Source organism: Sylvia atricapilla, chromosome Z, assembly GCF_009819655.1.
Source record: "Sylvia atricapilla isolate bSylAtr1 chromosome Z, bSylAtr1.pri, whole genome shotgun sequence".
NCBI lineage: Eukaryota > Metazoa > Chordata > Aves > Passeriformes > Sylviidae > Sylvia > Sylvia atricapilla.
In genome coordinates, this window is record NC_089174.1 from 85777880 (window position 1) to 85790467 (window position 12588).

A 12588-nucleotide genomic window follows, 5' to 3' on the forward strand; every position below is an offset into this window, starting at 1 on the left:
TCCTGAGGTTCAGCGAATAATCTGGGTATCCCACAATTCTTTTTTCCTTTATCTGTTTGCATTTGCAAACCACCCTCCACCAGCAGCAGGGCAGGCAGGTGGTGTCTTAGTATTCAATATATTGTTGCAACATGTTGAATAAAGATAGCTCCTGTCTCTTTTTCCACAGGCACCTTTCATTCACATTGCCCTTTATCCACTTCCAAAGGTTCACCCTTTTAGGCTTTTTAAAGGAAGTGAAATTCTAAAGCAGCAATCATCACAATGCTCCATTATACAGGAATTAATAATTCATCATATGTATACAAGAAAGACTGATTTGGTGGTACAGCTAGCTAAGTCCCGGGTACTTGTGGCAATTGTGCCTACCTAAATAAGGCAGAACTAATCTGAAAATGCAGGATAAAGGGACACAGGCCTTTTGAAAAGGTGACATTTTCACCCTTTTAGGATGCCACAAACATACATGCTTTACAGTGGCTTTCAGTTCTATTTCAGGACAGAGTATTCATGTATTTCATACTGTTTTCTGAAACCTGTGCCAGATGATTGTGTTAGGCAGACAAGCTCGCCCACAAGAAACAAGGTTGAAAATTAAATTCTATTTACCATGTGAGGAGAAATCCAATCTAGCCCATACAGCTGGGAATCTTAAATCTAAGAGATTTGCATTCCTGTCAATAGAAAACACTGTAGCAACACCTGCAAACAGGTTCAGTGAAATTTTCCTCAAAATATTGAAACGATGGAGACAGGAAGAAAGGTATTTTTTTAAGTCTGTTGAATGAAAGAAGTGTAAATATGCAGAAAAAGAAGGAAAAAAAAGATATAGAATAAATGCAGTATTTTACATAAAGCTGACCTTAAAAGAATGCTGATAAACCTTAAAAACTTTAAAAAATAAATGCTTTTTAAAATTCCTATCAACTCCCCTGATTAAATTTTAAATATGAAAGTTTAATATAAATCACAGATTTGGGTCAAAACACCTGCTGCAAATGCACACCAATAGTCTGCAAGTACATAAGGCACGCATCCTGACTAATGACTACAGCATGTTCTCTAGTGATTGTAAAACAATACATGGAGTTGCTTGGGAGAAAAAGCACACCTAGCAGTCATAGACTGAAAAATAAAAAAAATGCTTGGAGCTAAATCTGATTACCTTTTCCTTCCTAAATTTTCAAATGTAGCATTGCTGCCCAGGTCCCATAGGACCTTGAGACACTTGAGGGGGGCTAATGCAAATCTCATAGAACTCAATTCAGTGAAGTGCAAGGTCCTACACTTGGATCACAGCAATCCCAGCCTATAGGTTGTGTGGAGAAGTGTGAGAGCAGCCCTGCTGAGAAAGATTTGGTGGTGATGGTTGAGGAAAAGCTCAACAACAGCTGGCAGTGGGCACTCACAGCCCAGAAAGCCAACCATGTCCTGGGCTGCATCCAAAGGAACATGGCCAGCTGGACCAGGGAGGGGATTCTGTTCCTCTGCTCTGCTGAGAGCCCACCTGCAGTGCTGCATCAGCTCTGGGTCCCACACAGAAGGAACATGGATGGACTTCTTGGAGCAAGTCCAGAGAAGGGCATGAGGTTGATAGGAGGACTGGAGCTCCTTCCTTACAAAGACAGACCAAAGAAGTTGGGTCTGTTCTGCCTGGAGAAGAGAAGGTTGTGTGGAGACCTCAGAGCAACTTGCAGCAGTACCTGCAGGGGGGCCTGCAGGGAAGGTGAAGAGGGACTCTTTATAAGGACTGAAATTATGGGAAGTAATGGATACAAACTGAAAGGGGAGAAACAAAGGATATTAGGAAGAAATTGGATATTAGGAAGAAATTCTTTACTGTGAGTGTAGTGAGAGGCTAGAACAGACTGCCCAGAGAGGTTGTGGATTCCCCATCCCTTGGGAGTGTTTAAGACCTGGCTGGATAAGGCCTTGAGCAGCCTTATCTACAGGGAGATATCCCTGCTCATGGCAGAGGGCATTAGACTAGATGATCTTTAATCTTCCTTCCAACCCTTAACCATCTATGATTCTATGTTTATCTTCTTTCCTGTAAGTTCTCAAACACAGGGTCAAATCAACTAATTCACCATTTTTCCCCAGATCATGCAGTTATTTGTATGCCTAATGTCTCTTATAAATGTCTTTAAACATATTCTAAACCTTCATCTCTGTGGTTATTTTCCCCATACTGGAAAACAAAACAAACAAATCCCATGTAAAAATCTGTTGTCAAGCTTGCAATGAAGATTTTAAAAATACATACATTCCACCTAACACTGAAAAACACATGTAAATACATCAGTTATTGGATGTAAGTACAATATTCACACCAGAAAACCAAAATAGAGAAACTAAAAAGAAAATTCAATTCAGATTACTATTAAAATTAAATTTGAAAACATTTATGGCATGACAGTTTTAGACAGAGTGGCAATTTTAGGACAAATATTTAATCAACAACAAAGAAAACCTGTAGTCCTTTAGAAAGGTGATGCATCTCTGCCATTGATAACCAGACTGTTTTGAGAACATCCTGGCAACTCTCCAGGCATCCAGTTTATTATGCATTTTCAAACAAAAAAAATTAGCACAAATTCTTCCCTTGGACTGAAAGATACCTACACTTGACATCTTATGATTAAAAAATTGTGTGTCTTAAAATCTTTTAAAATCAGAAAGTACTACATTGGAATAAACTGAGTTTCGAACAGCTCATTTTTCTGATAAACAAATACCAGAATAAACATTAAGCTGCCAAAATTGGAAAAGCTATAGTTGCTGCAGGGCTTTTATGCAGAAAACACACTAAAAGCCAGCCTGTACCAGGCCAGCCTGTATCAGAGGAGAAGCAAGGAGCATAGACAGATGAAGCCAGAATACAGTTGTGTTAGGTGTGGCTGACCTGACTAGGAATCATTCACCCTTTCCCCCCACATTCCTTGTCTTGGGAAGATGACATAGTCTCAATGCAAGACTTTAGACTGTAGCAGCAAGGCATTCAAAGGGACAGAGAAATATATAAATTATTCTGCTTACATTGCTACACCTAAACTTCTCAAAGACAGGGAGAAGCCATGATGCTCTACAGCTCTGAAGCAGAAACCAAAGCAGGAGATTTTTCAAGATCCACCTGACACGTTTTTGTTGTTGTTGTTGTTTTGGTTTTTTTTGTTGTTGTTGTTTTGGTTTTTTTGTTTTTTGTTTTTTTCACAAAAGAAGTCACCGTGATCAGCTGCAGAAATGATAACCAAAAATCTTGCCTGTATATGATGTTTGACAAAATGTTCTAATAATTCTTTTTGCATAACAGTTTGTGCAGCTTTGATTTGATCAGAAATGTTTTATTTAATGCTAAAATGGATTCAACTACATCAAAATCACCAGGAAAGTTCAGAAATGGAGGAGGAAAAAGCTCCTGTACTGAAAAGGAAATTAATAAGTAAAATCTCACCTCAAATTTAAATCCAAATTATAACCTTTATGCCCTTATGCAAGATTTCCTTGTTTTTCTGAAAAAAAAGGAAGTTTTCAATACTTCCACTAGCATTGTATTGTCAGAATATGGTATTTACGTTGGGCCTTCTTGATTCTTGTTGGTGCTTTCTCTCCAATAATTACAATGTATTTTCAGCAAGTGCCTTTAAATCCTTCCTTTAAAGTTAATAGTGACTTCTGCATGCTGTGTTTACTAGCAGAACTAATAGTCTGTTGTGATACATTATATCCATATTAATTCTGATTTTATTTTCATGCAGATTAAGATTTGCACTGAAGTAGGATGAATTTCTGTAACAGTGTGAGTGGAGACCTCCTATGGCTGGTGATGACTGCTGAATGACAACTGTAAATTGAGGATCAGTCATAAAGCTTGTTAGAAAACAAGACTAATAGATGGGAGCCTCTCACTGACTGACAGGCATAACAACACATTTATTACCAGAAACTGTATGAATTTTTTAACCTTGTGATATTATGAAATATGGTGATTAGAGATCACCTTTTCTCATCACAAGAACAATCCTTAGGTGTTCATGTAGGGGAAAAAAAATGGAAGGTGATTTATATTTCATTATTAATATGGCAATGCAGTTTTTTGGAGAGTCCCTTAAATGTAGTGGTTCCTTATTTAATGAGAGCTGCCAGTAAACAAACAGATGACTCTTTCATACAGGTTTCAACATGCAAATTTGTTTCAAATAGACATCCAGCTAGGCTAAATCAGTTCTTCTTCAATGCAATCACAATATGTTCTTGACCAATCCACAAACATACTCGTATGAAAATGATAGTTTTGGAAAGCTGTTATCTACTGAGCATCTCATACAGTTCTTAAAATCTGAATGCATTTCTGGTTTTGTGAAAAAAAACCTTTTTAGCACGGAGAGAAAGTAGTTTAATAGGCCAGCAAGGGATATAATGGGAAGAAGCAGTGAAATCAATGGAAATGAAAAAAAGTAAAGAAAAAGCTTTGCAAATGTTCTTCATGCATACCAATATAAACCACTACTGTATATATGCTGGAATAGTTTTGACAGAGCACAAGTCTTGATATTTTGACTATAAAAGCAGTGCTACTGCATCCTATGGCTTAATAAGGACAGCTTTCTTGTATGAATGTTTGACAGAAAATTAAAACAGATTAAATATTACAACCAAAATAATAGCTCTTTATTAAATTTCTGAAGCAGAACTCAGAATTACATTAAAGCATAAAGAAAAAAGGGAAAATAAACTTAAATTAAAAAGTCTGTGTTTTACTGAATTCTGCATAAAACAAATAGCTTACCTGCTAAGAGTAAATTAGATTTTTAATTTTATTTATCAAAAAGACAGTTAATAAAATTTACCTATTTTAAATATTTGACCTCTAACCTGAAATTCTCGTATCCTTCTTTCTTTTAACTTAAGCTAGATGTATCAGAAAGAGATAACATCATTCATACAATAATTTGCTTATAACAGATGTAATGACTTGATCAGTGAGAGTGATAAATGACAAAACAAGTGAAGTTATCAGCTGAAAAGAGTAAACAGAACTAGTACCTCTATGGCAAAATAAAAAGAACTTGTGATGACCACATATAAATATAAATAAATTGTTAATAATTTCTATATCCTTTTTCTCCATATGAAAATTTTTCACGCTAATTCAAAACTGTGAAAAATTTTCTGCATATTATTCTACCAAAGCAGTCTGGATACAGGTTATTTTGATGGCTCCAATGTATTCTTTACACAAGAATGAAGAGTTATTCTGTTAAAGATCAAATGAGGATCACAAGTGAAACAAGCTCTACCTATCTAAGATGCAATCCCACTGAAGTATTACATTGCTCTATTTAACTCAGTTTAATTATGCCCCCCAGTAAAATTAAGACTTGGTGTTTTCAAGTGAGTTTAAACTGAACCTTTAGTGTTTCAATTAGTTCTTGCACTGAAAAACACCTAGCCTAAAACTATGATCTAAAATCATGTTATGTCCCACTTTCTTATCAAGAAATGTATTTCTGATGTACTCTAATGTATCACTCTTATAGAACTGTATTATACAGAAGAAATAACACTCTAAGAAACAGAGGAAATTATTTTTGTGCCAAAATGCAATTTAATAATTGTTGTTAAACTAGTAGTATTTTTCCTATTCTTCAATAGGAATTGATATGGCAGTACAGAATTTATTTTGAGCAACTAAAACAGGCTGTTTTGTTGATGCATAGAGCAAGAGAAAAATGCTGCTGGAGCCATGAACTTTATCTTGTGTTCAGTGTAGGCAAATTCTACTTTAAATTTTTGAAAAAAAAAAAAAAAATCGAACCAGTTTTTAATTTGCAAAATATGGTGTGTAGTTCTGACATTCAAGTAATTTTAGGGTTTTCAACTTCAAAGTAACTCTACTGTCTTCATTTGTGTTTACTGGATACATTTAATGTGAAAACTTTTCACTTGTTTTCACAGTCAGGTATCTGAAATCTGAAAGAGGAATGACAATTTTTTCAGAAACTGTTCTTCTATTAAGTCATGCAAAATACAGACAAAAGTTAACATTCACTCTTTTTTATAACTCAGGTATAAACTTCTGTGTTGCTGTGAAAACTCCCACTATGTTCAAGTGGGATAGTTATACTAATCATGAATTATGACTCTTCACAATTTTTGTTTTCAGGAAATAATACTGCATGGTTTTTTTGGATAACGTAATAATTTCTTGCATGGTACCAAAAATTGTATTTATCCATACCAATCACCTTGAGCTTCAAATTGGAGAGAATTTTCAGATCATCTAAATTATCCAATGCTTTTACATTAGTTCCTAAAAATTAAGTCCCTTAACTTTATTGCCTTTTTGAATACTGATGTATCTGTATTATCACAGATTCTTTATATTTTTTCTATATTTTTTAACTGCTACTACCCAGTGTTTCACAATTCTCCTCTCCATTACTTTCAAATATCTATGTGCAGACCAGAATACTCAGAAGAACGAAGTAGAAGTACTCCTTAGGGCAGCAAAGCTGAGATTAGTATAAACCCACTTTTCTAACTAAAATATAGGCTGATTGATTAAGCTCTTAGGTAAAGATCCACAATATTCTACACCACAGTTGTAACAGAATGCATCTTCCCATAGCCCTGTCAGACATTCCCACAATGAGCTTTTAAGCTGGAACAGAATTTGGAGAGTATGTATTGAGATAAGTAAGAATGAAGTGTTAAAACATATTACTTCAGTATTCTGAACAATTTGAAATTTTTTGAAATAAGCTACCAAAACTACACTAATATCAGGCAAACAAACTGATTAAATGCAGGGAAGTTACCGATCCTGATCTATAATTTAAATAATTTAGCATTTACATATAATATTACATGACATATTACATTATTTAACATTTACATCTACCATACTTACGCTCAACAACACTGTCTTTTTCTTACATTCTCAGGAAAACTATAAAATGTTAAAATTAAGCATATGAAATGTAATTATTCACAAGCTGTCAAGGGAAAGGTATGCCTTTATGATTCAGTTTTCACAGTGCCCTTACTGCTGTGTCTTACACATACACAGTGCCTTTTTTTTTTTTTTTTTTTTTTTTTCAGAAAGTACTATGTAGTTCTTATTCTGACAACATAACACCACAATGCTTTCTGTCACAAAAAACTGTGTCAGTCTGGAAGAGCATCTGAGTGACTAACAAGAGACTATTCCCAAAGGTTTTGCATCAGTCTGAGATACTTACTGTCGCTGGGGAGGCCCGTGTGGTGTGAGTCACCGTGTGACCAGAATTTTCCATGGAATTGCCAATCAGATAGGTCCCTCCTGAGCTGCTAATGAGTTGTCCTCCTGTCACGCCCATCTGGATCCCTCCAGTGCCCACCATGCTGTGGGACGAGACCACCGTTGTCACCTGTGCAGAACTTCCTTGAGTATCAAAATAATTTCCCCCAGTGTTCTGGCTGTACATCTGGGTTTCTGTGTAAGGATAAGTTGTTGATCGGCTTCAAGGAAAGAAAATAAAATAGAAAAAAAAAAAAAAAAAAGAAAAGGAAAGTACGTTATTTGTATTTCGTTTAGCTGAGGGTAATGTTATAACACTAGAAATTGATCTACAAAAAACTAAAATTGGATAAGATTGGCACACAGTCTCTGCCTCCTCAGAGAATAACAGTTAATCAAGTCAAAGCCTTAAATAACTAACTCAGTGTCAATGACAAGCCAAGTATCCACTGAACATTATAGACAAACTGTCAGTCTTACACTGAGGAAGAGAGAAAGGAACAACAAGAAACTGAAGGCAGGCACAGAGAGCTAATCCAATTATTAATATATCGCAGAGTAATTTACAAAGTTCTGCCTGCATCAACATTTTTTTAAAATTTGACAATAGGATTTTGATTTCTAGTTGGATGTTATATGTTTTGCATAATGTGCAGTTTGCAAAATTACAAACAATTCATATAAATGTCAGCTAACAAAGTCCGATGTTCAAGAACCCCCTGTTGTCTATTGTTTTTAAATTCACTGAAGCTCTTGAAAATCTGAGGCTGCTCAGATTTGGGAAATGCAGTTATTTTTACTGGGCAAATTCAAAATTAGACATGAATTCATGTAATGATAAAAAACGGCATTTAAGAAATAAAACCAAACAGAATGTGTAAAATGGTCTCAAAGATTAAAGAAGTTTAAGGAATGCAACAGTAACATTTTAAAAATAATCATCAAGTATGAAAAATTCACACATCATTAACCAGTTCACCCTAATAAACTACCCAGCTACTGAAACCTTTTATCATGTGTTTCATGCTCTTATTTACTTACTGTGAATAATTATTCTCCATGTGTTATAATCGACTTACAATTTCTGAATTTGTATGTTCCCACAAACTAAATTTGATATTTAACTCAACGTATTTCAAAATCATGAAGTGTATATAATTCATTATTTCAAAGACTGCATCTCTGCATGTTGACAAGCATGATAACAAGTAATCAGTTTACCCAACCATTAATTTTCTTATTTAAGCATAAAAATCTATAACATTTCTTGTAACCCACAGGCGAAATCAATTTATAGAGCATGTAACTAAAAAGTTAAAAAGACCTCAACAACCAAACAACAAAACCCAGACACATTTGTACAGAAAAACAAGAGGTGAATGCATGTTTTATGCAGTAAGCTGGTGAGTGAGAGACCTATTCAAGAACCTGTCAGGTTTTTCTTCCCCTTTATCTATACAATTTTTAAATTATTATTATCAAGAAAATGTCAAAGCAATTTACTGTTAGTATTTTTTCTAACTATGAAGACTTATGTAAGATTGCTTAATTAGTAAACAACAGACCCAGAAATTAAAATTTCTTCTTTACCTTCAGAAAAGCATTACTTCTAAATAACTGAGGAACATAATAGAACCTCCTCAACAACTAAAGTCAGAATTTTTGCTTTATTAACTATGGTGGCAACAGTTTCTCCCTTCCCCTACAGAGACTTCCAAAATCTCCAAAATGGAAGTTTTAAAATATGAAATGTCTCATAAGCCTCAAACTACCTTATTCCCTCCTTCCCCCCTTTAAGCTACTTCAACACTTTCCATTTTATTTTGAGAATTTCAAAAGCCTCAAGATCAGCTGCAAAAAACCTTAAAGCTAATAAAAAAAAAATCCCTTACAGCCTCTAAAAACAAATTAAATGGTTCTTTTAGGGACTAATGCTCCAACAGACATTTAATCCAGTAACCTTTCTTCTGGAAGTTAAAATCAGTTGATCTTTGCTTTGCAATAACCTATGTATGTATTGAGGTACTTTGCAGGTCCTGATTAATCTGTTCTCTCTATCCAAGGTATCATGGTGATACCTTGTGATACGTTAGGGATACTGTTTATCTGAGAATTGTAGAAAAGATCTGCTGAGTTAAGGTTTGAAAAAAATATCAAGTCCAACCACTAAGTGAAGGCTGCCATATTCATCTCTAACTCATGTCCCCACGTGCCACATCTAGATGTTTTGTGAACTTTTCCAAGGATGGTGTCTCCACCACCTCCCTAAACTGCCTGTTCCCCTTCTTGATCACCCTTTGCAGCAAAGAAAATTTTTTTAATGTCTAACCTAAGTGTCCCTTGGTCATTCATCTTGTGATGAGCACAATAACCTCTAGCAGACTGGATGTTGCATCTGTCTTTACATCTGTGAACAATGCCATGCAGCAGAGGACAAATGTAGGGAATTGTTGTGATGTAGGCTCAGGGGAAAAACAGTTCATGGAAATGATCACCAAGTGACTGACACTGTAATTTCTCCCAGAAGAGAAAAGAAAAATCTTGGTATCAGCTGTCAGTAAGGAAAGTAATGAAAGGATAAAAATCATTGCCTTACAGTAAAAATAGACATAGCTAGAAGAAATATGCTGTACAAAAGATGCAAGGAGAACAAATCTCACTTGCAAAAGTGGAATTGAATATTGGAAGCAATGCAAATCCTAGAAAATGCTTCAAATTTCAAAGAAAATTAAGTCAAAGACTTGGTGTGGACTAGGAGATGATATATTTGTTTGCTTTTACCTTGTTTAGGTATATCTGTATATCATATGTATCATCTGTAGACCTCTATGTCACACATAGTCTCTAAATAAGGACAGAGCAACCATTTCTATTTATAATGGCACTCTGTATCAGTGTATCAATGGAACACATCAATGGATCTGACTCCAAAATAAACACACTCTTCTGTTTGGTCCAACAAAAGGAAGAGGCTTTTCTAGAATATCTGATTATTGGAGATGATTTAGCAAACCCATCACAACACAGATCAACTGTGTACTTAAAAGTGAGATGAAACTATTATTATTCCATGCAATAATAATTGAAACTTAGCAAAGAGACATTTAACCCAAGTTATTCAATATAGAAATTAAAAATGCAGCTGGATAAGAACATGTTTTGGAAAGCAGTTTTGAGAACTGATGTTTTCAGAAAGCAGACTTGAATTCTTTAAGGTCATTGCACATGGTAACACAAACCTTTAAAATAAAGTTGCAGCAAAGAGGAAAATAACTTCAAATAAGGAAGGGATATTCTATTTCTCCACAGTACTTGTAGCACAAATACATTATACTTTCTCAAATAGCCTGACAGATCATAGTCAATTCCTTCCCATTCCAAAGGCTGTAAAAGCATTCCTAGCTCTTCGTTCCTTTAACAGCTGCATATAAAATTGCACAGGGAGTAATCTCAAAGTTTTCTTGCTCTTTACGAGAACACAGTGATGATTATCTCTTGCCTGAGATAGCAGGAAGGCAACAGAACCTGATAGCTCCTACTACTGAAACAATGTGAAGTTTGGTGCTTACTAGAATGTGGCATTAGAAAGATCCTCAGTTACAAGTAAATTTAAAGTGTAAGTAGTTAGGCTGCAGAACCCTAGTTTCCAGAAGGCTGTGCAAACTAAATTGTGTTTACTGAGAGCAAGCAACAAAAATTCTCCCCCTGTGTGAATTCAATTCAGATTAAGCAAGCCCAGAACAGGTGCCTGATGTTAAGATCCCACACTAGAAATTAGCAATACCAGCAGGAGTCAAACTAGCATTGCAAGGTACAATAATTCAAGGCATTTCCTATTATGCCTCATTGCTTGCTTATATAAATTTTATACTGATTTACAAAATACAACATTAGAAATACAAGAGATGGAGTTCTGGTACAAAATTGTTTTTTAAGTACTTTTTTTTTTTTTCCCCCTATGAAAAAAGAAAAGAATTAATATCTATATTCAGTAAGCCCCAGCATTACCATGCAAATCAATTGCAATGTGTTTCCCTATATTACATATTTTAATATCATGTTACAGAGCCCAACTTTTACAGACACTTTTGTCTCTTCAAAGACACTGACAATCTGAAAAAAATAAAAAAATAAAAACAATGGCACAGCGAGAGTAAACTTGTTCTTGTCCTCCCTTAATTTTCAGTGTGCACATGCACACATTGGAAATAATTTATTCCCACCTACACCTATGATTAGTTTCTATGTAAATACCTGATGCATTGACTACTATGTATCAATGGTCAACCTCAGAAAACCTCCAAATCAAGAAATTCTTTCATGCCAGAACAATATCCTCAAATTCTTTTAAGTTTTTAGGATAACTCTGTTTGTGTGATAATAGTGAGTGCCACAGAAACTAGAGAGAACAGAATTCTTTGTCTAATACTGAGGTAAGACCTTACCACAGCCAGATTCTGGAGGTGATGTACCCTAAGCAAAGGGAAAGAAAAGGAAGTGCCATACACCCTGAGATTGTCACAAAAGAACAAGATACAGCCATTAAATTATAATAGTGAGGCATTTATAGGCCTTAAAAAAGACCTGAGATCTCCAACACTCAGTCCAAGACCATTTTCCACAAGGAAACAAAGGAAAAAAGCACACACGGTGCACAGCTAGAGAAAACCCTCCAAATCGGGGAATATAATAAATGAAAATAAAGGTGAAATTCTATAAATTTTATCCTCAGAATCTTAAATTTAGATAGTTAAGGAGACATCAATTACAGATTTCTGAAATTCTAAGTACACTAGAACTACAGTCCAAGAAATATAGTATTGGCACTGTTAGGAACATGTCAGATAGTACATACTAACTCTGCAACTCAAGGATTGGACTTGCCAGTCTCTCTTTGTCTAGGCTTCTCTGTCTTAGTCTAGAGGTTTTTTCTAGCTGTGATTACTGAACAATTAGATAAATGTTACTTAATCTGTTTCCATTTTATCTTAGCTTTCTATGATTGTGTAGTATGAAACCTATAATTAAAATGCTGAGGCATTGTTCTGTCTAACAAACATTAATATCAAATAACTTTTCTGTAGACAATAAACAACTCACGACCCTAGAACAAAACTGTAGCGAGGAGGACCATGAGCCGGCATAACAGTATTCAAAAAGTTATCCATTCTGGCAAAACCAGACCACAAGAAACAAATTCAGATAAACTTTGGAAATGGAAACCAGTGAAGAAGGGATAAGGAATAGACTGTGCTAGAACACACAAAAAATAGCTGCAAGTGGACACAGACTGTGGAGTGGCCCTT

General features: G+C 35.1%; 1 protein-coding gene across 1 annotated transcript in view; it reads right to left on the minus strand.

The window, feature by feature from the left end:
• Window positions 1-12588, minus strand: part of RFX3 (regulatory factor X3) — a 105124-nt gene that overhangs the window by 27665 nt on the left and 64871 nt on the right. The window contains exon 4 of the mRNA XM_066338835.1: window positions 7245-7503. Within this exon, the coding sequence (XP_066194932.1) occupies window positions 7245-7503 (259 nt within the window). The remainder of the gene's footprint in view (window positions 1-7244; window positions 7504-12588) is intronic.